At 39.0% G+C, this 27,657-nt stretch overlaps 1 protein-coding gene across 1 annotated transcript; it reads right to left on the bottom strand.

The window, feature by feature from the left end:
• Positions 1 to 1,475: 1,475 nt before the first annotated feature.
• Positions 1,476 to 12,942, bottom strand: LOC137286565 (glutamate receptor ionotropic, delta-1-like). The gene is made up of 7 exons (XM_067818533.1): positions 12,802 to 12,942; positions 12,480 to 12,638; positions 5,849 to 6,161; positions 5,307 to 5,521; positions 4,343 to 4,605; positions 1,736 to 1,883; positions 1,476 to 1,487 (listed from the first exon to the last, which is right to left on the bottom strand). The coding sequence occupies exons 1-7, from the start codon at positions 12,940 to 12,942 to the stop codon at positions 1,476 to 1,478; spliced, it is 1,251 nt and encodes a 416-aa protein (XP_067674634.1).
• Between the last annotated feature and the right edge of the window lie 14,715 nt (positions 12,943 to 27,657).

Genomic DNA, 27,657 nt, shown 5'->3' with positions numbered 1-27,657 from the left:
TTGCTTACTGCTGACGGTATCTTTTTAAGATGTTCAAGCCTGCTCCACCCTTGTCACATGACCCTATACAAAGCCTCTGATTCGTTAGAAGTTACAGCATTCCCTGGTCTCATGTAATACCTCGTGAATGGAAGTTTCCATTAACTCTAATCAGTGAATCAGCATTGATTGCTAATCGACGAATATACTCTGTTGTGTTGCTTGACGGTTATTTCCTGTTTTCTATCCCTTAATATATTACCCAGTAGTAATAGCATTTGTGCAATGACAAACTAACCGCAAATCTCAATAATACATGGGTAGTTCGTTTCTTGTATATGGATGCAATTTTCGCCCTATAACAATATAAATAGGATGGCATGTTTGCTAAACACTTGAATATCCGCACAGAGGCGGAAACGCAGCCAATCAACATCCGATGCATTAAGAAGTATAAAATAACAAAAAGAGTTTTGAATAAAAGTACATACACCAGGATAACACTTCATGTATATTTAGTAGTGCGTTTAGTATTTAATCCATAGAGGTGTGTGGTATTTTTTCTCAACAAAGAGTTCTGTTATTGCTGTATGACATTCTTCATTATGAGATCCCTGAATCATGGTCACCCAGAATGAATTGTATGATTTGCGCTATCAAACTGGATCTTCACACGTAAAGTTATGTCTCGCCTATCCAAAAAAGCGTACAATATGAATGTTTGAATCAAATTATGTTGATGGGTGTTTTCATTACGTTTCAAGAACTCAACCGAAAGAGTTGTAACACTGCGTACATCTGGACATCCGCTTTTGATCTCACAGAGGTAACATACTCATGTCTCTTTAATCCCCCTATTGATTAATATATTGTTGCTATGTTTAAGAAACGGAAATCAGTACTATATTCATAATTCGTAAGGTACGTCCTGAAAACAAATATTTTCAAACATACCTTCACAACCATAACAGTTTATTACAGTTTTGTAAATGGGGTCTAACGATCATTCCAATACACTCTCGCATAAATGTTAACATTTAATATTAAAATTGGTAATGAAATGGTAAATGAGACACATTAGGGGTTTCAGACAATTTACATCGACACTGTACCAAGGACGTGTGAAATGCCTCCTACATCAAAGCTGTTGATGTCGCATGTCGCAAAGACAATACTCACAGAATCAGGTCATGTAGTGATAGCGACAATGTAAACGTTGTATCAATACGTAAATAGATATTAGATGTGCAGCTTGAGTCTTCTACCGTGCAGTGTACATGACACGAATCTGGAGACATCACGCTGACACCACCATCTTCAACTGTAATCGATTAGTACATGTTGGACTAACGGATTTCTGAAGATCTACCAAAGTAGGTAGATATTGATATTCACTAATGGAGCTCATAATACAATTCACCACAGTGATCAAACCGACGTGGAATCCGTGAGATATATATGCAAACTACGCTTAACGTCTGACCTGTTTAAACAACTCATTGTGACACCTGGAACAGAAACACAAAGGGTAGGTAAATGGTTTTTACATGCCACATGTTCTCTAATATGTGTCCTCTCCGTAAAGGATTGAGGAAATATCTTTCGTTGAGATCCCTCCACAAATACTATCCCTGCATGTGCCAGATGATAACAGTCATTAGGGTTAAAACCCTTCTCCACCTGACGTCCGTTCCATGTAAGATAATACTTTATATTTGCATATTTCATATACTAAAACAACAGAAGCGATTCCCACTCCAACACCAGCCGCAGCTAGAACAGTTAACAAATCCCTCAGTTTCAAGCCATTATCGTCTTCCTCCTTGGACGAACACACGTTTTCTTCACGGGTGGTCTGTTTATACCATTTGTCAATAATGCCCCGCTCCCACAGGGCCATCAGCCTGTAAAAGGATTGAGAAATGTATATCTTTGGGGTTGGTTTCGAACTTACAGATCAGAAACATAAATATCTTGAACTCCAACAAGCAAGCGAGAAGTATTTGCCCTACTCACATCTTTGTACTGATTTTAAAACTGGTCTTCACATGTTTGCGCTAATTTTGAAACAGGTCTTCACATGTCGGACAAATACGTGATACCGGGACAAAATACGTGAGTGTCTGTCTATCATATAAACCTAAAGTGTGTTTCTCACTGTATATTAGGTCATCTCTTGTTTTCCCAGAATAACCACATTTCAGATTTCCTCTTCTTCAAATACCTGGGATTCTGAAATCAAAGACACAGATCCACAACACCACCCACCCCATCCCCCACTCGTTTATCACCACCCACACTAGAGCTGTGCTGTCATTTGATATGCACCTTCCGATAAGGAATCACTGAAAGATTTTCACAGACGCGTGAAAGGGTGAATCTGCAATTGTTTGAGGAGGAAAATGCAATTAACATCGTGGTAACCATTCTCTGATTTTAAGAGGTAATTTATATTCATATGATTTGACAATAAGGAAAACATGCATAATTCGAACATGAAAAGTAATATGGGAACAAACATCCGCATCAGCTCGCGTACCCGTGGGTTGTGGAGCGATACGGGTATCACTGACAAACTACATGCACGTATGTCAGTTATTGGATTGGAAATAGCTCCCTACTCCAGAGTAGCGCGAGATCCCAGTACTCGATGGTTTAAACATATTTTATTCATGAAAGCGAGTTGGGATTGGTGAACCAGCGCAACCCCTCCAGTAACCTGGCTCCCATACAATACATATACTAAGCACACAGAGAAACTGTGAATACATAAATTGTAAATCTAAAATTTATCAAACCTGTGTAGACATATGGATGTAAACTCAGAGATAAGTGACATTCATCCAACATGCATGCACGTGCCATGGTCCTTGACGTTAGTGGTTTCCTTGAGACGTGAAATAATACGTTGTTGCACGTGCATTCCGGGAAAGAGAAACAGAGGAATGACTGCCACCAAATACTGTCACTTTGGAAAGCACAACCCCTGCTCTTGCGATCGTTCAAAACCTTAAATGGCTATTGAAAGGCATGGTATGCCAAGGCTAACCTCTGCACAACGTCATGAAGCCACTGGGATGGTCCGTGGGGGAATGTCTCCACAAGAGGCGGCACATCGCCACCGGATAACCATTTCGGCACTGGTGAGACACTACTAGAACACAAATGACGTCATCGATCGAACACGTTCTGGACATCGACGCGTAACAACGCCAAGACAAGACAAATGGATAAGGGAGATTCGTCTTCGTTACTGGTTTCAGACTGCAGTGATGACTGCCCGGACCATCCCAGGACTTCGTCGTATTCACCCCAAAACAGTTACGTCATCACGGGATCAGACCGTGACGTCCCGCCATACGACGTATCCTGATGCAACGTTATCGAATGCCGAATGTGGTGCCGAAATCATATCAGACCCTTGTTTTGGCGGAGAAATGTTGTTATTTTTTAACATGAACCCAGGTTTACCATTTCCCATAGTGATGGACGTCAACCTGCCTATTGACGCGTGGAAGAACGTAGTGCACAGGCCTGTGTCGTGGAGAGAAATCGGTTTGGTAGTACTTCCGTGATGATTTGGGGTGGAATATCAGCAGGCTAAAGAACTCACCTTGGTGATCGTTCAGGGCAACTTAAATGGTGTGGGCTACAGGGACCAGATTGTTCGACCTGTGGCAGTTCCCTTTCTGCAACCCTGGGTTAACATTCCAGCAGGACAATACCCACCCTCATACAGCAAGGGTTTGCATATATTTCTTGCAACACCACAACGTTGATCTACTGTCATGCCCTGCAAATTCACCTCCCCGATAGAGCAAGTTTGGGACGAGATGGGTCCTACAAGCCTTCCTTGCACCTTTGATAGGCTGTATGCGTCGTCAATGCACTTCTGTTCTCAATGCCAATGGTGGACATACCCGTTAGTTCGCTTTTGGCATGGTCGTGGCATGGTCGTTAAGATGAAATTGAAATTCTCGCTTGTCTCATGATCCCTCCATTAAAGTATCTTGCTTATCAACTGGGATAATATTTTGACAATGCACATTTCTTTATCTGGCTAATATATATATAGGCCGATTGTCATGAAAATGCCTGAGATATCCAGCACTTCGGGAATATTTTTTGTGATCCAGTGATGAATCAGTGAATAATGGGTATCTTGACGGATGGTCCAACTGAGATATGCCTTATGCGAATGAAGTCTATTTGAGTGGATAACAGAGACTGGACATTCTATGGTATTTTCTTCGTTACATAAAATCATCTGATACAATCACTATTTGTCTCGAAAATACTTTTGTATGGTGTGGAAAGATACTCCTTGTGGCCATACAGAGGATGTCGTCATTCATGTACTCACTCTGGATCAAGCAGTAATGCCAGAGGAGAGTGTTTGGGTACAATCAGCGAAGACGCGGACTGAAACATGTTTTTCTTTGTGTGAGCCATGTCGCATGTCTCCATCATATAGCTGTGGATAATGTCCCTGTCTGTTATGAAAGCATACCGCCCTTCATTTAGTCTGGACCTGTGATACATTCTGTCTTGCTCAATAGTAAGGTTGTCACGTTGGTGCTCCCTGGTCTTCTTCCAGATTTGCTTGTTTACCGAGTCATTTGATCCCTGCAAAGAGATATCAGTGACTTCTAATGCAGAAGTATCACATTTTGCATGACTTACAAATAAAACAATGCCAGTCTGTTTGATAGGCATTTAGAAGTTCAATATAAGCAATCTATACCGAAACGTCCCAGTATAATATTTTAAACTACCTTACTTTTCCAAACAATGTTAATGCAGGATTAATATTGTGTGCTCGAAATAAGCTTTCGAAAATAAATCAGATAAAAGAACATGACATTATTGTGTTCAACGATCAAGTCATATACAGTATTAATCAATAAACGCAGTTGATCAGTCGTGTAAAATGCATTTGACAGGAGTCAATTGAAATATTATCCATACAAGTTTGCTGTTTCCCGTTTCGGACCGGTATGGAATCAGTTTATCCGTCCTTTAGATTTTCCGTTTTCAGTTCACTTGACATCACCTTTGGTGTTCTACTATCTGGACCAGTCTGGTTATGTTTCATCTTGTGCATTACTTCTGGTGAAAACGCCCGTGTTCTCTGTTTCCTATAAATCTAACGTGTTTCATTTTATGTATAACCAACAAATTATTATTGAGTGACTTACTCTCAATGGTTGGTCTTAGACTTGTTAAACTCAGAGTTGTCCGAGTCCCTAAACCAGCATATTTTGCCATTCAGATACATTTAGACATAATGTCTGTGTCGATGATCGACTGGAGAATATATCACCTACACTGAAGATCTCTGCAATGTATGATCCAGTTTCAATTCCAACATCATAGCCACTGTCAAGCAGACCATCTAGACCCGTGAATGGAACATTCTCCTTGCTCACGGTTAGGATGGCAACCAGGTTACCAGAGTACACAGATGTGATGGGAATGCAAGTGAGCCACCAAAAGGCGAGCAGGATCCGATTAGACTCTGTGGTTGACAGTGTAGAAGACCCTGCAATGTATATTTTTTTTCCTGGTTTTCTTTTAATGCATGAACGTTTGCAGATATTCTCATATTACTAGTATATTCACAATGGTGTCACAAAACTAATACGACTACATCGGTGTTTTGTTATATCAGCTGATCGAAGTACTGTTCAAGAGCAAATATTTACAGAAACAAATCTGGGTATATATCGATAATGAGATGTCTGCTAACTCATTGACCATAAATAACTCCAAATACCATTTTGCATGTAAGATCATATTTGACGTGGTAGGATGAGTCTTAACTCCATTATATTCGCTGATCTCAGAGGTCAAAACGGAATCATTTTACCTTGACTGCATGTGACTCCAATGGTCGACATTATTGTCTCCAGAGTCTGACAGTCATCAACCTTTCGGCGCCCCGTCTGACGGACTGAAACTCTTTTGAACATGAGAAAGAAAGTAGTCACCCCAACCAGAATAACTGACAGGCACAAATAAACCTGCCACTTGAAGCAGGAGAGCAGTACTGCCCAGTCGACGCGCGAGCCTGTCGTTTTGTACAGGATGTCCTTGGAGCTGTATCTGATTGGATACAGAAATGTCACGTGGTCAGACCGAAGAATGCTCGCAACATAGGGTACTGCCGATATGTCAGCTCTCTGAAATGATCACAATGAGAAACAATGAATACGTCTTTTACCGATAAAAAATGTGATACAAGAATTATTCATGAAATTATCATAACTGATTTAAATCAATGTCCATCGCTTTGAACATGAATGTACTAATTGGAACCGTTTCGGTTTTGTTGCCTTTCCACAAGGTTGCGTGTCACAAAGATGACATGTAAGTGTTGTTTTCTAGACATTTGATTTAAGGAGTGGCAGGATATGCATATTCTTCCCTGTTCACAAATATATCAGTTTATCACGACCTGAAAGTGGTTCGTGGGTACATATGGAACACATAGTCAGACAAATTGACACTACATTTCAACCACAATACCTCCCTTACTGCTCTCAACATGGGTTGGCTCTATGCACCATGCCAGCGTTTATAAGGTGGAACCCACATGTTTCGTCAGAACACCACCGTTGTCTCTCATCGGACCTAAAACCTGGTACAGTCTGAAGTGGTGAAGTGACAAGTTGCTTTGACATGGAGTATTTATTTTCAGATTCCATGCATTACCTTGTTAACCAGTAGTCCCATGATTCCATCCCATGTACCGTTGTAATATTTTCCCCAAGACTGATCAGCGGGCTCAGTGTATGTGTAACTGGAAAGACACCCACAGATAGTAATGAAGTTGCGAACCATGCAGTACTGGAGTTTACCATATAGTAGGGTAAAGCATTTGCGTTAAATTCTTAGTACTTCCATAGTACTTCTTTGAAAATATCTTTCTCAATGTCCTTACACGTAACATACACGATATGGATTCGAGGATTGATACCACGTATCATCGTCTTACGCTGGCGATTCAGAAACAACTGCCTATAAATCACATGGATTTAATGTTTTAGTAGCTATCTGAAGTTTACAGTAGAAAAGACATGTGTAAAATTGCTCTTCCTCATTGACATCAATATAATAACGTTTTGGCAAGAGACACGTAATATATGTGGCACACATTCCGCGGATCAGCGTCTTGGTGAAAGGAAATTGCTTAAATTTCTGCATAGATTAGCTGATTATAAAACATAAGGAGTAACTTCAAATTTCAACGTACTGTAAACAATGTTCCAACCACTGCAAACGTGGTGTCTAATGTTCGTTACTGCAGAGGCAGGATCGCACGTTTTTCTAAGAACATGTAAAAGAACATGATTCAACTTCTTCAAACACTAATTAGTCCAAATTAACTCTCTGACGTCACCAAATTAACTCTCTGACGTCACCAAATTAACTCTCTGACGTCACCAAAGTCTCCGAAGTGTGAACTAGATGCGTGGAGGACATAGAACTGGGGCTTACTTTCATGTGTGTGTGCGCCTGGGGATGGCGGGGATTCTCATCGAACAAGGTATTGGGAATTGTGTGTCGCACTTGCTTTCAGCACACATTGTTTTATGAATATCGAACGGGTTTTGTTATCCTCATATGCATGATCATACAGATTTTTCCTTTCAGTTTTGTATGCAGAATTATAAAATATACGTGATGTAATGTATGTACTAGGCTCTTCTAACCTTCTTTGAAAATATGCAAATATGGAACAACTCACCTAAAGTTATACACCCTTGACAGATGAGACATTAGATTGTCGCATGACTCAGAGTAGGTTTTCGTTTTGTTATCCAACTTGCATGAAAACCACTGAAATTGAAGATTATAGTGTATTGTTATCATTGGTCTATACCAATGAAATATATTGTTAAAGGAAGCACTTGAGAAAGCAATAAAACGATGGCGTATTGGTTGAAATATACAACAGCCAACTGATTGATACAGAGTAAAATTGTATCTCTAGTTATATTTGTATTTTAGACATTGCCCCGAGGAAGAGTTTGGAATGAATGTTATGGAAAGAATCGCAATGACAGTTTGTAAGCCACAAGTCGTTGCTTTTGGACTTAAATGACAAAGTGGGTTGACGTAGAGTATCGAGCGTATTAACATGTATCTGTTCTGTCAAAGTAATATGACTGTTAATCAAATATTAACCTTAAATACAACCGACATTGTAACATACATGTTTTAAAAAACCGTGGTTCTAAGTATTGACCATCTAGACCATCTAGACCCGTGAATGGAACATTCTCCTTGCTCACGGTTAGGATGGCAACCAGGTTACCAGAGTACACAGATGTGATGGGAATGCAAGTGAGCCACCAAAAGGCGAGCAGGATCCGATTAGACTCTGTGGTTGACAGTGTAGAAGACCCTGCAATGTATATTTTTTTTCCTGGTTTTCTTTTAATGCATGAACGTTTGCAGATATTCTCATATTACTAGTATATTCACAATGGTGTCACAAAACTAATACGACTACATCGGTGTTTTGTTATATCAGCTGATCGAAGTACTGTTCAAGAGCAAATATTTACAGAAACAAATCTGGGTATATATCGATAATGAGATGTCTGCTAACTCATTGACCATAAATAACTCCAAATACCATTTTGCATGTAAGATCATATTTGACGTGGTAGGATGAGTCTTAACTCCATTATATTCGCTGATCTCAGAGGTCAAAACGGAATCATTTTACCTTGACTGCATGTGACTCCAATGGTCGACATTATTGTCTCCAGAGTCTGACAGTCATCAACCTTTCGGCGCCCCGTCTGACGGACTGAAACTCTTTTGAACATGAGAAAGAAAGTAGTCACCCCAACCAGAATAACTGACAGGCACAAATAAACCTGCCACTTGAAGCAGGAGAGCAGTACTGCCCAGTCGACGCGCGAGCCTGTCGTTTTGTACAGGATGTCCTTGGAGCTGTATCTGATTGGATACAGAAATGTCACGTGGTCAGACCGAAGAATGCTCGCAACATAGGGTACTGCCGATATGTCAGCTCTCTGAAATGATCACAATGAGAAACAATGAATACGTCTTTTACCGATAAAAAATGTGATACAAGAATTATTCATGAAATTATCATAACTGATTTAAATCAATGTCCATCGCTTTGAACATGAATGTACTAATTGGAACCGTTTCGGTTTTGTTGCCTTTCCACAAGGTTGCGTGTCACAAAGATGACATGTAAGTGTTGTTTTCTAGACATTTGATTTAAGGAGTGGCAGGATATGCATATTCTTCCCTGTTCACAAATATATCAGTTTATCACGACCTGAAAGTGGTTCGTGGGTACATATGGAACACATAGTCAGACAAATTGACACTACATTTCAACCACAATACCTCCCTTACTGCTCTCAACATGGGTTGGCTCTATGCACCATGCCAGCGTTTATAAGGTGGAACCCACATGTTTCGTCAGAACACCACCGTTGTCTCTCATCGGACCTAAAACCTGGTACAGTCTGAAGTGGTGAAGTGACAAGTTGCTTTGACATGGAGTATTTATTTTCAGATTCCATGCATTACCTTGTTAACCAGTAGTCCCATGATTCCATCCCATGTACCGTTGTAATATTTTCCCCAAGACTGATCAGCGGGCTCAGTGTATGTGTAACTGGAAAGACACCCACAGATAGTAATGAAGTTGCGAACCATGCAGTACTGGAGTTTACCATATAGTAGGGTAAAGCATTTGCGTTAAATTCTTAGTACTTCCATAGTACTTCTTTGAAAATATCTTTCTCAATGTCCTTACACGTAACATACACGATATGGATTCGAGGATTGATACCACGTATCATCGTCTTACGCTGGCGATTCAGAAACAACTGCCTATAAATCACATGGATTTAATGTTTTAGTAGCTATCTGAAGTTTACAGTAGAAAAGACATGTGTAAAATTGCTCTTCCTCATTGACATCAATATAATAACGTTTTGGCAAGAGACACGTAATATATGTGGCACACATTCCGCGGATCAGCGTCTTGGTGAAAGGAAATTGCTTAAATTTCTGCATAGATTAGCTGATTATAAAACATAAGGAGTAACTTCAAATTTCAACGTACTGTAAACAATGTTCCAACCACTGCAAACGTGGTGTCTAATGTTCGTTACTGCAGAGGCAGGATCGCACGTTTTTCTAAGAACATGTAAAAGAACATGATTCAACTTCTTCAAACACTAATTAGTCCAAATTAACTCTCTGACGTCACCACATTAACTCTCTGACGTCACCAAATTAACTCTCTGACGTCACCAAAGTCTCCGAAGTGTGAACTAGATGCGTGGAGGACATAGAACTGGGGCTTACTTTCATGTGTGTGTGCGCCTGGGGATGGCGGGGATTCTCATCGAACAAGGTATTGGGAATTGTGTGTCGCACTTGCTTTCAGCACACATTGTTTTATGAATATCGAACGGGTTTTGTTATCCTCATATGCATGATCATACAGATTTTTCCTTTCAGTTTTGTATGCAGAATTATAAAATATACGTGATGTAATGTATGTACTAGGCTCTTCTAACCTTCTTTGAAAATATGCAAATATGGAACAACTCACCTAAAGTTATACACCCTTGACAGATGAGACATTAGATTGTCGCATGACTCAGAGTAGGTTTTCGTTTTGTTATCCAACTTGCATGAAAACCACTGAAATTGAAGATTATAGTGTATTGTTATCATTGGTCTATACCAATGAAATATATTGTTAAAGGAAGCACTTGAGAAAGCAATAAAACGATGGCGTATTGGTTGAAATATACAACAGCCAACTGATTGATACAGAGTAAAATTGTATCTCTAGTTATATTTGTATTTTAGACATTGCCCCGAGGAAGAGTTTGGAATGAATGTTATGGAAAGAATCGCAATGACAGTTTGTAAGCCACAAGTCGTTGCTTTTGGACTTAAATGACAAAGTGGGTTGACGTAGAGTATCGAGCGTATTAACATGTATCTGTTCTGTCAAAGTAATATGACTGTTAATCAAATATTAACCTTAAATACAACCGACATTGTAACATACATGTTTTAAAAAACCGTGGTTCTAAGTATTGTGTTTTCGGTGGTAATTTCAAACTTTCCTCTGAATATACGTTGACACGACATCAAATAACTGCAATACTTTTCAGAACTGGATGTGTGCGTGTATTGTTGTCTTTTCTTTCTTTCACTTGCTCATAAACTACGTGTTATATTGATGTCAACTGTAGACCCACCGGTAATATTGGAACTCTCAGTTCCCTCCCATTCAAACCAGTCTTGGTGTTGGGAAAAATACGAGAGGTAATGTCCTGTGTCGATAATTGTGAAACATTCTGTGGTTCTCGTGAAGCATTCTTCCACATCAAAGTCTGCAGTAAGGAGACGTTCTGTAAATACATTGGCCTTTATTAAATACTGTTGCTTATATATTTCACGAACAAGAATAGACCCGTGAAGGTCCCGGGGTAGAATAGGCCTTCGGCAACCCATGCTTGCCATAAACGGCGATTCAGCTTGTCGGAAGAGGCGACTAACGGGATCGGGACTCGCTGACTTGGTTGACACATGTCATCGGTTCCCAGTTGCGCAGATCGATGCTCATGTTGTTGATCACTGAATTGTCTGGTCCAGACTCGATTATTTACAGACCGCCGCCATATAGCTGTAATATTGCTGAGTGCGGCGTAAAACTAAACTCACTCACTCACTCACTCACGAACAAGAACATTGTTTATTGTTAAAAAAAGTAGAAGTATTGCATTAAACTGTTGTCAGTCAACTCAGCACTGTATTAATCACTGACACATACATGGACACGTTGCAAACGTTTTATGAAGGAATATTTTCATCGTCAACTTTTGACCGTGGAAGACCGGAAATACCGTAAACTACATTTACCAGTTTTCAGAGTGATATTTTGCAATTTGCATAAGTGGGACCATGGGAAAAGTGATGCAAACAGAAGCAAATAGACTAAAACCTTTCCAAATTCATAAGAAATTTCTGATTGAAGAAGAATCGATTGTACATTTGTTTCAGAGTATAATAGGTGTACGATGTTGTACATGTCTGTAGACAAATCGGGTCTGGTCCAGGCAACACAGGTAATACCAGGCAATACGTGACGTATTTCGGGGACGTGTGATACAAGTCAAAATCGGAAACTGCATCTCACATAATCTATGTCACTGATGCATGAAATTTCGAAATATTCACCGATTGTCTACCATTAAACGTTTTGAAAGCTGTACTGAGGAACAAAATGTTGTAACCTTATCAAACAAATTCTGAAAAAGAGGGTTACGGCGTTCTTGGAAATCCTGTTAAAAACTACATGCTCAATAATTGTCTGACAATGACATGCATGACGTGACCTGCAGTATTATTTTGCAGGTTTCTATATAATTAATACGCATATGTTTCAACAATTTGTAACGAAACCATGCCAAATATACCTGGCCATGAATATTGTCTATCGTTGTTACAGCGACGTTGTCCAACACGATGTCGTCTATGGTCAGTGTATCTACATCCCCCGTTGTCAACACAACCAGCCATCTAGAGAAGTGGCGAAGAAGAAAGCCCGCTCCAAGGTCCCGATCAAGCTGCTGAACCTATTCATGACATACAGGCTGACTGTGTAAATAGACTAAATACATAGATATGACATACCAGACGATACATACCAGACAGAAAAAGGTGGCATGTTCATAAGAAAGTGACGGGCTGTGACGTAGTATACATGTATGTCAGTTGCAGAACATGCTGGCACAGTACCTTCTGGAAGAGAGGACGAATTGTTTCAATGTCAGCCAAGACGAGGAACTTGAGGTTCTGTTTGACACAGTCGAGATTTTGAAACAAGGTGACCGTAGATATGTGGGACGATATCGTGCTTGGAAAGGCGTCGTTATCCATAATAATGATTTTATTATGTCGTGAAATTCTCCTGATAATGTAGTCTGTTCGTGAATCTTAAAATAGACATAGAAAACGTGTTTGTGAACTTAAGTATCCTTACACCAAAATGGTATGAAACAACAATATTTAATCTCCCTTCAATAACACATTTCAGCGGCAAGTGAGGCATATAAGGTATTACAAGTTTCATTCTAGTACAAACATTCCTTCATACCACTCAAATGCATACCACTCAATTTCTCCTAGTATAACAATATTTCTGACAACACGAGTGACCGTTTTTTTATTTCATTTATGGCAGAATGCACAATATGTGCACTTTGTACCATGGAGATATTATCGCTCAGTAGTGAGATGTATACTGCTGTGAAAAAAACTATTTCCCAAGAAATGACTTGCTGACCTGTATTTGGTCCAGTGATGACTACTGTTGATGACATGTCCATTTCAAGGAATATACTGCTAGGGTTTCCTTCAGAGACAATTTGCCTGTATCCCAGATATCCATATGCTGAAAACTCCGGCGCTGAATACATCGATGGAACTGGAAAAACCAACACACACAATCACATATTGTGTTACCAGTCGATCCAACCATTTCCCCTCCTGGTTTTCGGTTTAGGATTTTCTTCACATTTGTATCACGTATTGGCATGAATAGGTGCCCTTGTGAGCTGTCTTGAATGCCTGGGTTTGGGGCATATGCCTCTTCACAGTCGTATATATGTCTTCTTGTTTTTGTTGTTGTTTATCATCGCATTCAGCAATATTCCAGATACATGGCGGTGGTTTGTAAATAATTAGGACTACTGATCCTATAAGTCGCCTCTGACGACAAGTAATGGGTTTGTGAAAATGAAGTCTAACCCGTATATTCACGGACATTTCCAAACGATATTGAAAGGTGGATGTTTCATCGACACGATTTGTGGTCATGGTCCCAATGTGGGTAGATTGTGAACCTGGGACACAAGTTCCAGTTGCCTTCAGTATCACATACAGGGAGGTTCCGAGAACGTCAGACAAGACCGTGGTCTATAATATATGGCCACAGGTTCCAAAAACCAAATAGGATATAGCGAGGTTTAACATACGTTTGTTTAAGCCTTCACTTTGGTCATTTCTTTTTTTATTATAGGTTACATTAGTCATTACTGGGTTCGTTTTGAAATCAACATGCGATACTGAATCTGTTCTGTTTGAAACCGATGCGTAGATACGTATCATCGATACATAGTGTACGATTTATTTCGGTATGAGGCTTCTACCTTCTTTGTTCCTATTCACACGTAGAACCTGGTAATAAGATTTCGGTTCGGCGGTAATGTTCCTTTGGGGTGAATGAGTTAACATTTAACGTCACATCAACAATATTGCAGCCATATCGTGACGAGAACAATATAAGTTATAGTAATGTTAGGATGAGAAAAGAGAAAAAGTAAAACCTGTCAGCGAAGGACAGTAAAAACACTAGAGTATCACAGAACATAAAACTAGCATTGAAAGTTAAAACATTGGAATTGAAGAAGACAATACAACATAAAACCGGGGCTATAGATCGCCAACAACTGAAGGTAGATCACCATACTAAGGTCCATGGGGACTTACATTACTTCTGCTGCCTGCATGAACCCTAGCTGGATTTACACCATCCCCTCAGCTATTGGCGATTATCCTGAAATTTAGCCATTACTTAAAACAACAAATATTCTACGATTAAAAACTAGTAGTAGATTTAAATTGATTATGAGAGTATTGGACTTACGTACCCTCTCAGGAGGACAATAATTTTACAACACTTCAACCCCCTTTGAGGGTACAGCCACTAACAATCTAAGTTACTAATTTGAACTACCAATCATTAAAATACAACTATCTACAGAACATATCAATTACAATTCAATAAGAAAATCAATTTCTTTTAAAAATCCAAGAATTAAATGAGTACTAACTGTGCTAAAAAGATCCTTCATTGTTTTGACATCGAAATAGTTATCACTTATGATGGAGAATTCAACACAGTCAAGCAGGATATGCTTGACCGTGGTTCTCTCATCACAAAGGATACAAAACGGAGGATCATCGCCTTTTAGTAAATAACTGTGGGTGTAACCCGTATGGCCAATGCGACATCGTCGCACAATGACCTCTTCAAATCTGGACTGACAGCCCAAGTGAGTGTAACCAATATAAGGTTTTATGGCATGTAATTTATTTATTCCCACTTGGGTGTCCCACTTCTTTTGCATCAGATCACGAAAGTAAGTTCTAATGCTAGCTTTATAGTCACTGTATGGAATAAGAAGTGGTGTCACAGATTTGTTGAGTGCAGCCTTAGCAGCAAGATCGGCCATTGCATTCCCAGAAATACCTACATGGCTGGGTAACCAACAAAAGACGATGCCGCATTGGCCAGTTGCAAGATCATTATACAATTCAATTATGTCAATTAAAAGTGGATGTTTACACGACAAATTTTTAATAGCCTGAAGGCAAGAAAGAGAGTCAGAAAAAATTATATACTGTACATGATTAGGATGTCTTTGAATATATTGAAGAGCCGTTAATATTGCGTTTGCTTCTGCAGTGAAAATGGAGCTGTTATCAGGTAATCGAGAAGATATAGTTCTGGATCCAATGACAGTGGCACAAGCAACTGTGCCACCATCTTTGGACCCATCTGTAAATAAGGATTTGTATGTACTATAATTATTTTTTAATTGCATAAACTCTTGTTTATATTGTAATTCGTTTGTGTCTGATTTTTTTAACTTTGTTAATGTGAGGTCAACTTGTGGCCTCACTAATTGCCAAGGAGGAGAAGAAAGAAGACGAGAAGGCGCTATACTTTTCAGCTCAATGCCGGCAGCAGAAATGAATGGTTTAATTCTGTGCCCAAGAGGCGGAACAAGAGAAGGCTTTTTGTTGTATAAATGCTCATAAAGAGGATCGAAAACACAGTTAAAAGCAGGGTTGGATTCGTTAGAGTATAGTTTTGTAATATATTGTAAAGCTAATTTGATACGGCGCTGTGTAAGAGATGGTTCATCGGCTTCGACATAGAGACTGTCAATAGGAGAAGTTCGGAACGACCCAAGACAAAGTCTCAGACCTTGGTGGTGGATAGAATCAAGGAGTTTTAGATTGCTTTTACAGGCTCCACCATTTAATTAAGCTTCGAACGGACAAGTGAACGGTATAGGTGCAGGAGTGTAGCTTGATCCCCTCCCCATTTAGAGTTTCACACAACTTTCAATAGATGCCTTCAGGCATTTAGTTTTCAAGGATTTGATATGCGGAAGAAAAGTTAAATGAGAGTCGAAAATCAAACCTAAGAACTTGGCCTCCTTAACGACTTTGATAGGAGTGCCATTTAAAAATAATTCTGGGTCCTTATGTGGTTTGTACTTACGGCAGAAATGGATGCAATTAGTTTAGTCTTAGAAAATTTAAAACCATTCTCCAGACACCATTTATTTATTTAGTTTTAACATAATTGCATTTGCCGTTCAATAGTATGCATATTCTTACCGCGACAGGAAATGTATTAAAATCATAGTGATCCATCTATTGAATCGTTTAAAACCTTGGATAAACTGTTGATCTTGATACAAAATAAGGTCACAGACAAAATGCTGCCTTGCGGAACACCCTGATCCTAATTGTAATGATCAGACAGGGTAGAACCTATTCGGACTTGAAATTGCCTGCCTTGTAAAAACTGCCATATAAAAAGAGGTAAACGACCCCTTAAACCGAAACCATGTAAATCCTTTAAAATGCCATGCTTCCAGGTGGTATCGTATGCTTTCTCGAGATCAAAAAAGATCGATACAGCATGTTGCTTATTGATAAATGCATTTTTTACAAAGGATTCTAAACGTACCAAATGATCAATGGTACTACGATTCTTCCTGAAACCACACTGAATATTTGTGATAAGGTTGTTAGTTTCAAGAAAACATGTTAATCGATTGTTTACCATACGCTCCATGGTTTTACAGACACACCTCGTTAAAGAAATTGGTCTGTAGTTAGACGGATCAGTATGATCCCGGACAGGTTTTGGAATAGGAACTACAATAGCATTACGCCAAGAAGACGGGAAATTTCCCGAAGTCCATATTGAAACAAAAATATTTAGCATTGTTTCCAAACATGATTTGGGCAAATGTTTCAGGAGCCGATAGTGAATACCATCAGCTCCCGACGCTGTATCATGAGCTTGCTCAAGGGCAGTGTGTAGCTCATGTAATGCAAATAATCCATTATAGTCTTCGCCATTGTCTGAGGTAAAATTTATTCTCTTCTTCTCCTGCTGTTTCTGGTAGTGTTGAAATTCAGGTACGTAATTGGACGAAGAAGAATGTTTGGCGAGAGTTTCACCAAGCTTGTTGGCAATATCAGATTTATCAGTTAATAACGGGTCGCCATCCTTCAGATGATGCACAGTAGATCTGGAACCTTTGCCCTTAATTCTTTGTATCATATTCCACACCTTAGATATAGGTGTACGGGAATTAATTTTGGAAACATAGTTCCTCCAAGACAGACGCTTACTCTGTTTAAAAGTGCGTCGAGCCTTGGCATTTAAAATATTTACTCTATCTAAATTATGTACTGTAAGGTGGCGGCGAAAATACTTTTCCGCTTTCCTCCTACTCTTTCTGGCCTGTTTACAGTCATTAGTAAACCATGGTTTGCGAATATGTGGAATTGCAGAGGACTTGGGGATAGTTTGGTCAGCAATGTTATTGATTATATCTGAAAACAGCTGTATAGGATCTTCGCTGTTTACAAAAACATCAGGTTTTAAATGGTCAATACAAAGTGTTTCATATAAGGACCAGTCAGCCTTCTTGAAGTTCCGTCTGGATAAGGGTGGATCATCCCCAGGGATAATGCCTTTAAGAATAGTTGGGAAGTGATCACTCCCACATAGGTCATCATGCACCTCCCATTCGAATTCATTACATAAATTTGAGTCGGCAAATGATATATCCAGGGACGAATACGTTCCCGTAGCTGGATGCAGGTAAGTAGCTGAATCGTCATTGAAAATGCATAAATTATTATCGGAAATGAATTCCTCAAGGATTTTACCTTTAGTATTTGTGGTGACACTACCCCAAAGCGGGTTGTGCCCGTTAAGATCGCCCATGATAAGACATGGTTTCGGAAGCTGATCATATAAATTTTGAAGATCTGAGTGATGAATATTTGACGAGGGAGGTATATACAAGCTGCACAATGTCAGTGCCATGTGCAGAGTAAGACGAACAGCAACAATTTGTAAATGTGTATTCAGAGCGACAGGGCTATGGGTGACGCTCTGATGAACCAAAATAAAAGTGCCTCCAGTAGCTTTATCTCCTGCAGGAGAAAAAGAGTGATAATCACTATACTGTTTCAGATTAAAATTATCTGTATTTTTAAGATATGTCTCTTGAAGACATAATGCTGACGGTTTAAGATCTTGTATGAGTAACTGGATTTCATTTAAGTTATTCTTCAATCCTCTGCAATTCCACTGAATCAAAGGCTGAGAAGTATTCATCTCTTGGGCGGGTTAACAGGAGATCCTGTTCGCCCATTACGTTTCGGCGATAAACTTGAGACATCCATCACTTCAAGTGATCCAAACTTATTATAACGTTAGATGGGATCATCAGAACCTTTTGATACTCTACCCGTTTCGTTGTTACGAGAAAAGTCAGTTTTATATCTAGATAACGAATTTTTCCCCTTCCTAGAATGTGAACTGGCTGAATCACTTTGTGCTCCTGTCGGCTGAACTGAAGTTACAGTAACAGCTGATAATGTAACAGGAACTTGTTTAGCTGAAGAAGGCTCAACAGCCGTTTGTGTACTGGAATCTGACGTGCAGGTGGGCTCGGGATTGATAGAATGTGTCCATGTCAGATCTGTTTGACAGCCAATTGAAGATGTTACTACAGCTACTTTTCTAGTTACAGAAGCATATGAGCCATTTGGATCACTGGATGGTACGAGTTTCCTAGCCTCGTTATAACTAATGTTCTGAGCAACTTTGATTTTACTAATCTGCATCTCTCTTTTCCATATAGGACAATCTTTAGATGAAGATGAATGTACACAACGAAGGCACGGTAAATCTTTTCGACTGTAGCAAAAATAGCGAAAATTTATAAAAAGATAGAAAAGTAAACGCAAAATCAATCTCGAATATTTTACGTATTCCTCATAGCCCAATATAAAGATCACCCATTAACAGTATGGATACGTTAATCTATAGTTTACACTAATCTCTTCAAGTAATCGTGACTGGATTGGCAAGCACAATCATGCATATCAAAGCCACTCCATACCAATAATATAATTACATAACATACATGATAACTACACAAACCTCGTCAAACGTCAGAATAAATTTACAGTTATAAAACAAATAAATCAATAAATCTAAACAAATAGATGAAATACTAAAACCACCAAAACATGCTCGCCCCAGGTAGATGGGTAGAGTAGCAAAACCGGTAAGATATGCCAAGATTTAAACTCTAAACCATACAATCGTATTTTACTCGATAAATCAGAATAGTCTCAATGTCCTAATGTGGGTAGTTACACAATCAAAGCAATATATTTTACATGTTTATGTACGATTTATTTAGCAAAGCCACAAGAATTCCCGACAAACACGGCAGCTTCTCCCCAGTCGGTTGGTTTGTGAGAGTGAGGGTACTCCCTACAAGGCTCACTCCCATTAGTGAACAGGGTGTCCTCCCTTTTATGTATGTTTTGATCGATAGGTACAGAAAATTAATTAGGTGATGTGGGCATGTCATGCCTGGTTGATTTCTCAGGATTAGGTGAATTGGGTATGGGAGAGTCCATACACTATGATCAGAGGGGATTTAGCGACCGTATTGGAGTGAAAGAATGACAAAACTCAGTGATAGATTAATGAGTGTCTTTTTTATGCATTATGAAAATGGTAATGGTAAATTATCACAAAATGCCCAATACCCGTCCAGCATGTCATACATATATGCATCATAAAACGATAATTTATCAACTGAATAATACCTAAAAATTACTTTTATGATATGTATAACATCACATTTTAGTTAAAAGTTGCATGCGTTGAGCTTGTTAGATGTTTTAAAGATTAATGGAAAAGGTAGAGAAGGACACCCGCACTTGGGAACTTAGCTTGTTCCAGTGAGACGCCACGGTTCAGTGGTTACAGATATTCGGCCTTCTGTGCTCTCTGCTTACGGTGATGTAGATGAAGATTACGCAGGAAAATTAGGTGAGGTGGGTATACTACGTCAACAGGCAGCTGTGCAGTCAAGCAGATAGTTTGTTGTTTAAACCTGTCTGAAAATTGTTATGTCTGACAAGGGAGACTATAATTAGCTGATGTTAACACATGTGATCTAACGATAGTTTTGCATTATTTAGCATGTTTAGGAAGGGATGGTCGTGGTGTATCATTTATTCTTTCATTCATTCACATATGTACTTCTTTCTTTTATTATTTCTTTCATTCATTCACATATACATCTTTCTCTTAATTCTTATTATAATTCACTCACTCATTCATTCATTCATTCATTCATTCATTCATTCATTCATTCATTCATTCATTGTAAGATTTCGACTGATACAGTAAACTGGCTGAAGTACTGTTAAACGCAGCCGAAGTTGCGCTGGACACGAACCAAGTGACTGTGTGCGCTGGAACATGACGAGGAACATGTTAATTGGTACAAATGTTAAAGAAGATTATTCCTGGTCTGACAAATAGGAGAATACCCCATAAAACCTCGGTCGAAGAACTGGCAAACGGGAATTACTAAAAGTGGATCCCACAATATTAAAACGAAACATACTAAACTGGGTAGGTACACTTAAAACTACTGGGTAGGTACACTTTCCAAGCGTAAGGTTTTGCCCACTATAGAATGTATTGAACAACGAAAATTTTGACAACATACCGTGTGTCACCTAGAAAGAAATACAGTTTTGGTGCTTTGTGTTTCCTTGTGTGCTTCCTTCCTTTACAAGGTCATTAGCTCACGACTGGTGACGCGTGATGTCCTAGGCAGAAAGTGACAGTATTTTGAGTTGTTTACTTAATTACCCAGTTGGGGATCCTTCATTACTTATTTGTTCTGAAGGAACACGGACTATATATTCTATATTTAAGTGGTTATTGGCGAATGCCAGTGGGATTGATAAGACATATTTCAAAACAGCTTAAAGATCTCACAACGCTGTTTATTTATGTGTCCCAGCATAGTCTTTGTGTCACTGGAGTAAGGACTTTCACAAATAACTTCTCTGCGTTCAGGACCTATGAAGATCTGGAGTAGAACAGGGCTTCAGGAAGCAATGCTTACCATAAAAGGTGACTATGCTTGTCGTAAGAGGCGACTAACGGGATCGGGTGGTCAGACTCGCCAACTTGATTGCCACATCAGTTCCCAATTGCGTAGATCGATGCTCATGCTGTTGCTGGAATATTGCTGAGTGTGACATAGAACTAAACTCACTAAATTAAACTGAAATTATTTGTCATTATAATTTCACTTGAATTTTAACCATATGCTTGCAGAATAAAGAAAACAAGCAAATGAAAATATTTTCGTCCACGAGCGAGGTTAGTCGAATTAAGACAGGAGAGATACTTATATAACTTAGAATTCGCAAAATTAAACCAGATCAGTTGGATTTTGTGTCATGATACTCATTAAGCCACTTTCATTCATTTACATCCTTCAAAACATTGGAAAAGATTGTTTTCAAATCGCTCTAAATTAGCAGAATGAAGTCAAAATGAGTTGGATGTCGTGCCATGATATAAATATGCTTGCATTCAATTACAAACTGCAAAACATGTAAAAAGATCTATTTTGAGTGAACAAAATATTTTCTCGCCCATGGGCCAAAATGCTTTTCGCCCATGGGCGAGAGTTTTTAAAATCGCTCTCAATTAGCGGAATTAAGTCAAATGAGTTGAAATTTCTGTCATGATGCTCATATATGTACTTTCATTCATTTACATCCTCCAAAACACGTGAAACGATATATTTTGGGGTAAAAGGCAATGTCCTCGCCCATGGGCCAAAATGTTTTTCACCCATGGGCGAGATTTTTAAACATCGCTCTAAATTAACGGAATTAAGTCAAAATAAGTTGAAATTTGTATTATGATACTTATGAACATACTTTCACTCATTTACAACACCCAAAACATGCAAAAAAATGTAATTTGAGTAAAAGTGAATATTCTCACCCATGGGCCAAATGATATTTTTAAATCGCTCTAAATTATATGAATTAAGTCACAATAAGCTGATTTTCGTGTCACGACACTAATAAATATACTTACATTTATTTACAAACTGCAAAACATGGGGGGAAAATATGTATTTTCAGTGAAAGTAAATATTCTCGTCCATGGGCCAATATGTTTTTCACCCATGGGCGAGATTTTTTAAAATCGCTGTCCGTTAGCGGAGTCAAGTCAAATCGAGCTGAATTTTGAGTCATGATACTTATTAACATTTTTTCATTCATTTACAACCTCCAAAACATTTATTCTGGACGAAATTAAACACTCTCGCCCATGGGCCTGCCCATGGGCCAGTCTATGGGCCGCTGTAACATATTCATAATAGCTGCATGTTTATTTTTGCCAAATCTCTTGTGAGAGAGCGGCCACAGTGCGGAGAGTTTCTGGACTATTGTGAGTCCAGAATTAAATTGTGACGTGTTTTGGGCAGATTAGGATTTATTTTGGTACCAGTCACTTGCTGATGACATTATTTCCAGCAGATTATCACACAATGCTAACAACCAAACCAGTTTGTCGTCTGGGATGTCTCACAGGTCTGATCTCTCTCGATCTCTCTCTCTCTCTCTCTCTCTCTCTCTCTCTCTCTCTCTCTCTCTCTCTCTCAATGGCAACTCATTGAGTACTTCGTGGTAGTGCTTCTTTATCTCAAATAACAATGAATAATAATGCACGGAAATCGCCTATATTTTGCGAATGCAAGTCGATGGAAGAGAGATAACTCTAAGTCTGCTTTTCTTGTCTCGTCTGCAAAATCTAGATTTGCCTGGTATTCCAATAAATAAAATTTCACAAAACGTTCAAGTGTAGTCCCTGTGAATATTAAGAAGGTGAATTACACTGTGGCGACTTTACTATGAAATAACTGTGGGAAAAACAACAAGATGCAAGATTCGTATCGTCTGATTGACACAGGTTGGTTTAAGTGCACGTTCCGATTCCCATGCTTCAAACAGCTCAGTATTAACCGGGTTTGTGACTGGACGTTAATGAATCCAGGACACCGGTTACAGGTGTGAGAATAATTATTCCCTACTGATAATGTCACCCTGAAACAATACATGATTCAATGATTACAAAAGTCATAATATATACAGGAGATGTAAAATCAGCTATCACAACATTTAGATGAAATACCACTATTACACATACTCTGGACAAATAGACTACAAGAGGCGATCACTCCTTGTGTAATTGCCATAAATATTAAGTTAGTGAGGCATATGAATACAGTAAACATGCCCAGATAAAGTATAAAAAGTACACAATACAACATAAATATATACAATCATGCTACATGCAATTCCTACCCGGTGTATGGCACTAGGGTACAAAGTAGAAGCCCGTCAAGCCGCCAAGCCAGTCAGTCGCACGTATAATCTGTATAAACAATGAACAACGGTAAAGTTAGGTTAACGTAGGCTACACATATAATATTCTCTGCCATTTCAATGCCTAGGATATAATATAACTAGCTCAAACTTCCATCACATTCATACTTACATTCACATGCACACCATACTTTCTCTCGTATGTAAAATCAATCAACCACACATCCAAAAGTGCTGAAAACACTTCAATGAAATAGATATGTAACTTATTTGAATACATATTAAACATTATACACTAAAACATTATTGAATTATGAGTAAGCTTCGTGACCATAATAATCCGAAACTAACCTGTACACATACACATAAGTTACAGGTTATGTTAACATACAAATATCAACAATATAGCACTTAAAGATATACACACCGATTAATTGATATAAAGATTAAACGGGCCTTAGGTGATGTTATAAAATGTTATGTTCCAGCATAAGAAAATGTCTTGTCAGTGCAAGCAATGAGAGTGGAGTGAAGACTTGAGTTAGTAAAAGAGGACAAGAGTTTGAATGATCCTATCAGTTTGGATCAATTAAGGGCACATAATAATGCAAGGCCCCTACCTAACCATCCTTAATGAAACTAGAATAACACTGACGTCAAGGCTATTAATAGATATGTTTCTGACTGCCTATGCTGAGTATAGTCAGTTTCAAAATGACCAGAGCTGTTGATAGAAAAGCATGCATCACTATAGATAAGAAATGTTATACCTGCAATACAAAGTGATTGTTATACAATTATGCGTGAATATCCAAATGTGAAGTGATATCTCTGCAACTGCAATAAACTATTAATATACAAACGTTTATAAAATTGTTAAATAACTAAAAACTAATTTGTACATAATTGTTAAAAATACAATATCAAATATCTGCCACATTAACATTGAGGTGTTCAGTAGGATATTTAAGGTGTTCAGTAGTCCCTCGGGGCCCATGGGTTGATGTACCCTCGATGTTTGTTTATGTTGTTACGGTTAAAACTTATATTCAGTCATCAAATCCTGAAAGTTACAGCACTTACGACCATCGCCATCAACGTGGAATCTTCTAACAGTCTCCCAGAAGTAATCAAAACATAAACTCATGAGGAGGTAACTCTAAAGCACTTCCTGAAAGTCAGCTACCAAATTACTGAAAGTATTTAGCATTCATCATACGAAATGTGACCCATAATAATTATTACATAATTATTAATACAATTTATAGAAATACACTCTCGTAAGAATGTTCCCTGAGGCCAAGGGGAACAAAAACAAACATCAGGAGTATATCAACCCATTGCCACGGGGGACCGGTTGTTACTAGAGTGTGTTTTCTGAAGTTATGGCAGTAATAGTATTTTTAGCGGGATGCCTTTTTATATAGCCCTCAAGAGTTACCTGACCTGGGCAATCTATTGTTTACTTCATATTCGCGATCGTTCTGGAGACAGCCATGCTTGGCTTGACTGTTCCCGACTCTGTATCGTATATAAAAAGGTTGGTTGTTGTGTTGTGGACACGGACTTAAACTCTGAATTACTGGAGTTCTGCATCTGCACATCAGTGACTGTCAACAACGTCACGACCTACATCCTACATCCAAGATACCCTATGCCTGACTGCTCACTGTTGAAGCAAGCTTCAGTAAGCTTATCTGATCTTTCTTTAATAACAAGATTCTGGCGAGTTATTATTTTTATAGTTGTGACCCATTACCTAGGGTTGCATTGTGTGTGCTGCTAGAAATCTGTATTGTGATTCATTGTAACTTGCTCATGATTTGCTCAATGCATGGTTGGTTATTTTGAACTTGTCTGTGTTATAATTTGCTGTTTCAGAGGGGGGTTTCTTACACCTTTTGTCACGGCAATTTACGAACCGTAACACAAGGAACAACCTACAATGTAATCCATCTAAATTGCACTAATAGCAACTACCAGATTCCTGCTAAGAATGACATGCATGTGTCTTGTCGATGCAGGCGAATGACGAGTCAGATGAATTAACATTATACGTATCTTATAATTCAAACCAAACGAATAACTTAAATAGGATGTGCGTTAAGGATATTCGGCGTATTGACCAAGGAGCAGTCGAAGAAGTCTTTATGGTTTCATGGTGTGTAGCATGGTGAGCTACCTTCAGCCGTTAGCGATCTAAATGATATGTTCATATTGTTTTGTTGTATGTTTAAAGATTGATTTATGATGAGTTGCTAGTTTTAGTTCTTAGCTTTCTTATAATAATTGCTAGTTCTCGAACTGTCCTTTGTCGACAGATATTTGTTTTGTCTAATCTTATTTTTGTTATATAAACTAGTGGGCAAAAGAAAGTATGGGTCCTTTTTCAGCATCACTAAAGACAAACGAAAGACGATATCTGGGTGAATGGAATGTGATTATATCCAGTCTCAAAAGACAATAATCAACACTAAGAAAAACTGTTGGATTATTTCAACATCACTCATAATGTTGAATAGAACGAACCGGGGCATAGAATTTGATGAATTCATTTTCAGGCTATGGTCACTGTTGGTAACACTGTGATCTCCTGCCACGTCAATACAGGCCCGCATACGTCTCCTCATTGACGTGGTCATACGTCGAATAACGTCAGGATGCATGCGGTTCCATTCCTCTCTCAGGGCACATTTCAGTTCTTGATGATCATGTGGAATGAGTATGCGGTGCCTGATTTGCCTGTTCCAGTGATCCCATAAGTGTACAATGGGATTCAAATCCGGAGAACAGACAGGCCACGGCAGGACATTAACGTCGTGTTGTTGCAAGACGTTGATTGTTGATGTTGCTGTGTGGTGGCCGTCATCATGCTGGAATATGACACTCTGTGGCTGAGTTTGCAAGAAAGGCAAGATAACTGGCTGCAAAACTTGTTGGATGCACTGATGTGCATTCAGATGTCCATTTATCAGCACCAATGGAGTTTTTACGTCACCACAGATACCGCCCCATAGCATCACGCCACCACCACCGTAAGAATGAACTTCCTGGAAGCATGGGCGTGCTAAACGTTCACCACGACGTCGGTAGACACGCTATCTGTCATCATTACGGTACAGGCGGAAACGGCTTTCGTCTGTGAATATGAATCGTTGCCAATTCCGTACTTGCCACCTGTAAATCTGTCGTGCCCACTACAGTCGATTACACCGATGTTGCGGGGCCAAGACCAGGCACGAAAGGGCCGGTATGCCCGAATTCCTGCTGCACGCAATCTTCGACACTGTACGTCGACTAATCCCATGATCCTGTGCCGTTTTCGCCGTTGCGTCCCCGTTTTCGGCCTTTAGAACTGTTATGAGTGTGTATTTCCTGTGTATTTTGTTATTAATTCAGTATTAATTGTTATTGGGTCACAATGTTTGGTGTTTTGGATAGTAAATAGTATGGGTCACATTTCGTTTTAATATCTGGTCAACACTTTTAGTATTCTGGCATTCCGGAATTTACCTGCTCCTAGTTTTCGATGTTTCGCTTCCGCGATACTGGTTCGAGACCATTCAAGTGTTGACGATGTTAGTTTGTGCCCGAACTTTCGGGAAGTGGCTTAGTTTATATAAATAGACTGGTTGCCGTGTGGAGGGCGACACTCTCACTGATATTCATACCTATCTGCTGGATTTACTTCTCTGCCACGCTTGGATATACTGCCAACGCTTGAAATCCTGAATCTACATCATCTGCTGTCGCACCGATCGCTTTGTTTACATTTTGCCATAGCCGTTCCCTCTCACATAAAGACTTTGGTGAGTTTGATATATTGTATTTTTGTGACCCACTGACTTAGATTTTGTCTCTCTTGAAATGTATTTGTAATCAGCATTGATATATTGACTTGTGACTCTGTATATCTCGCTCTCGTGGTTTAACAATATATTATTTGAACGTAAACAACTTGTCTTTGTTCTGTTTTGCTGGTTTACAAGGGGATTTGTTAAATAGTTTGTCACGGTAAATTCTTAACCGTAACAGAAC

Source organism: Haliotis asinina, chromosome 1 (assembly GCF_037392515.1).
Source record: "Haliotis asinina isolate JCU_RB_2024 chromosome 1, JCU_Hal_asi_v2, whole genome shotgun sequence".
NCBI classification, from domain to species: Eukaryota; Metazoa; Mollusca; class Gastropoda; order Lepetellida; family Haliotidae; genus Haliotis; species Haliotis asinina.
Note: the sequence above shows the minus strand (reverse complement) of the source record. Positions and strands in the feature narration are given on the sequence as shown.

Bases quoted from the DNA above. Each gene is read 5' to 3' on its own strand.
- LOC137286565 (XM_067818533.1), bottom strand. From the start codon at position 12,942: ATGGATAACGACGCCTTTCCAAGCACGATATCGTCCCACATATCTACG. The intron at 6,162-12,479 runs GTATATTTGGCA...TGATCATTTCAG, and splicing joins TAGACAATATTCATGGCCAG to AGAGCTGACATATCGGCAGT. The intron at 5,522-5,848 runs GTAAAATGATTC...TATACATTGCAG, and splicing joins TGGAGTCACATGCAGTCAAG to GGTCTTCTACACTGTCAACC.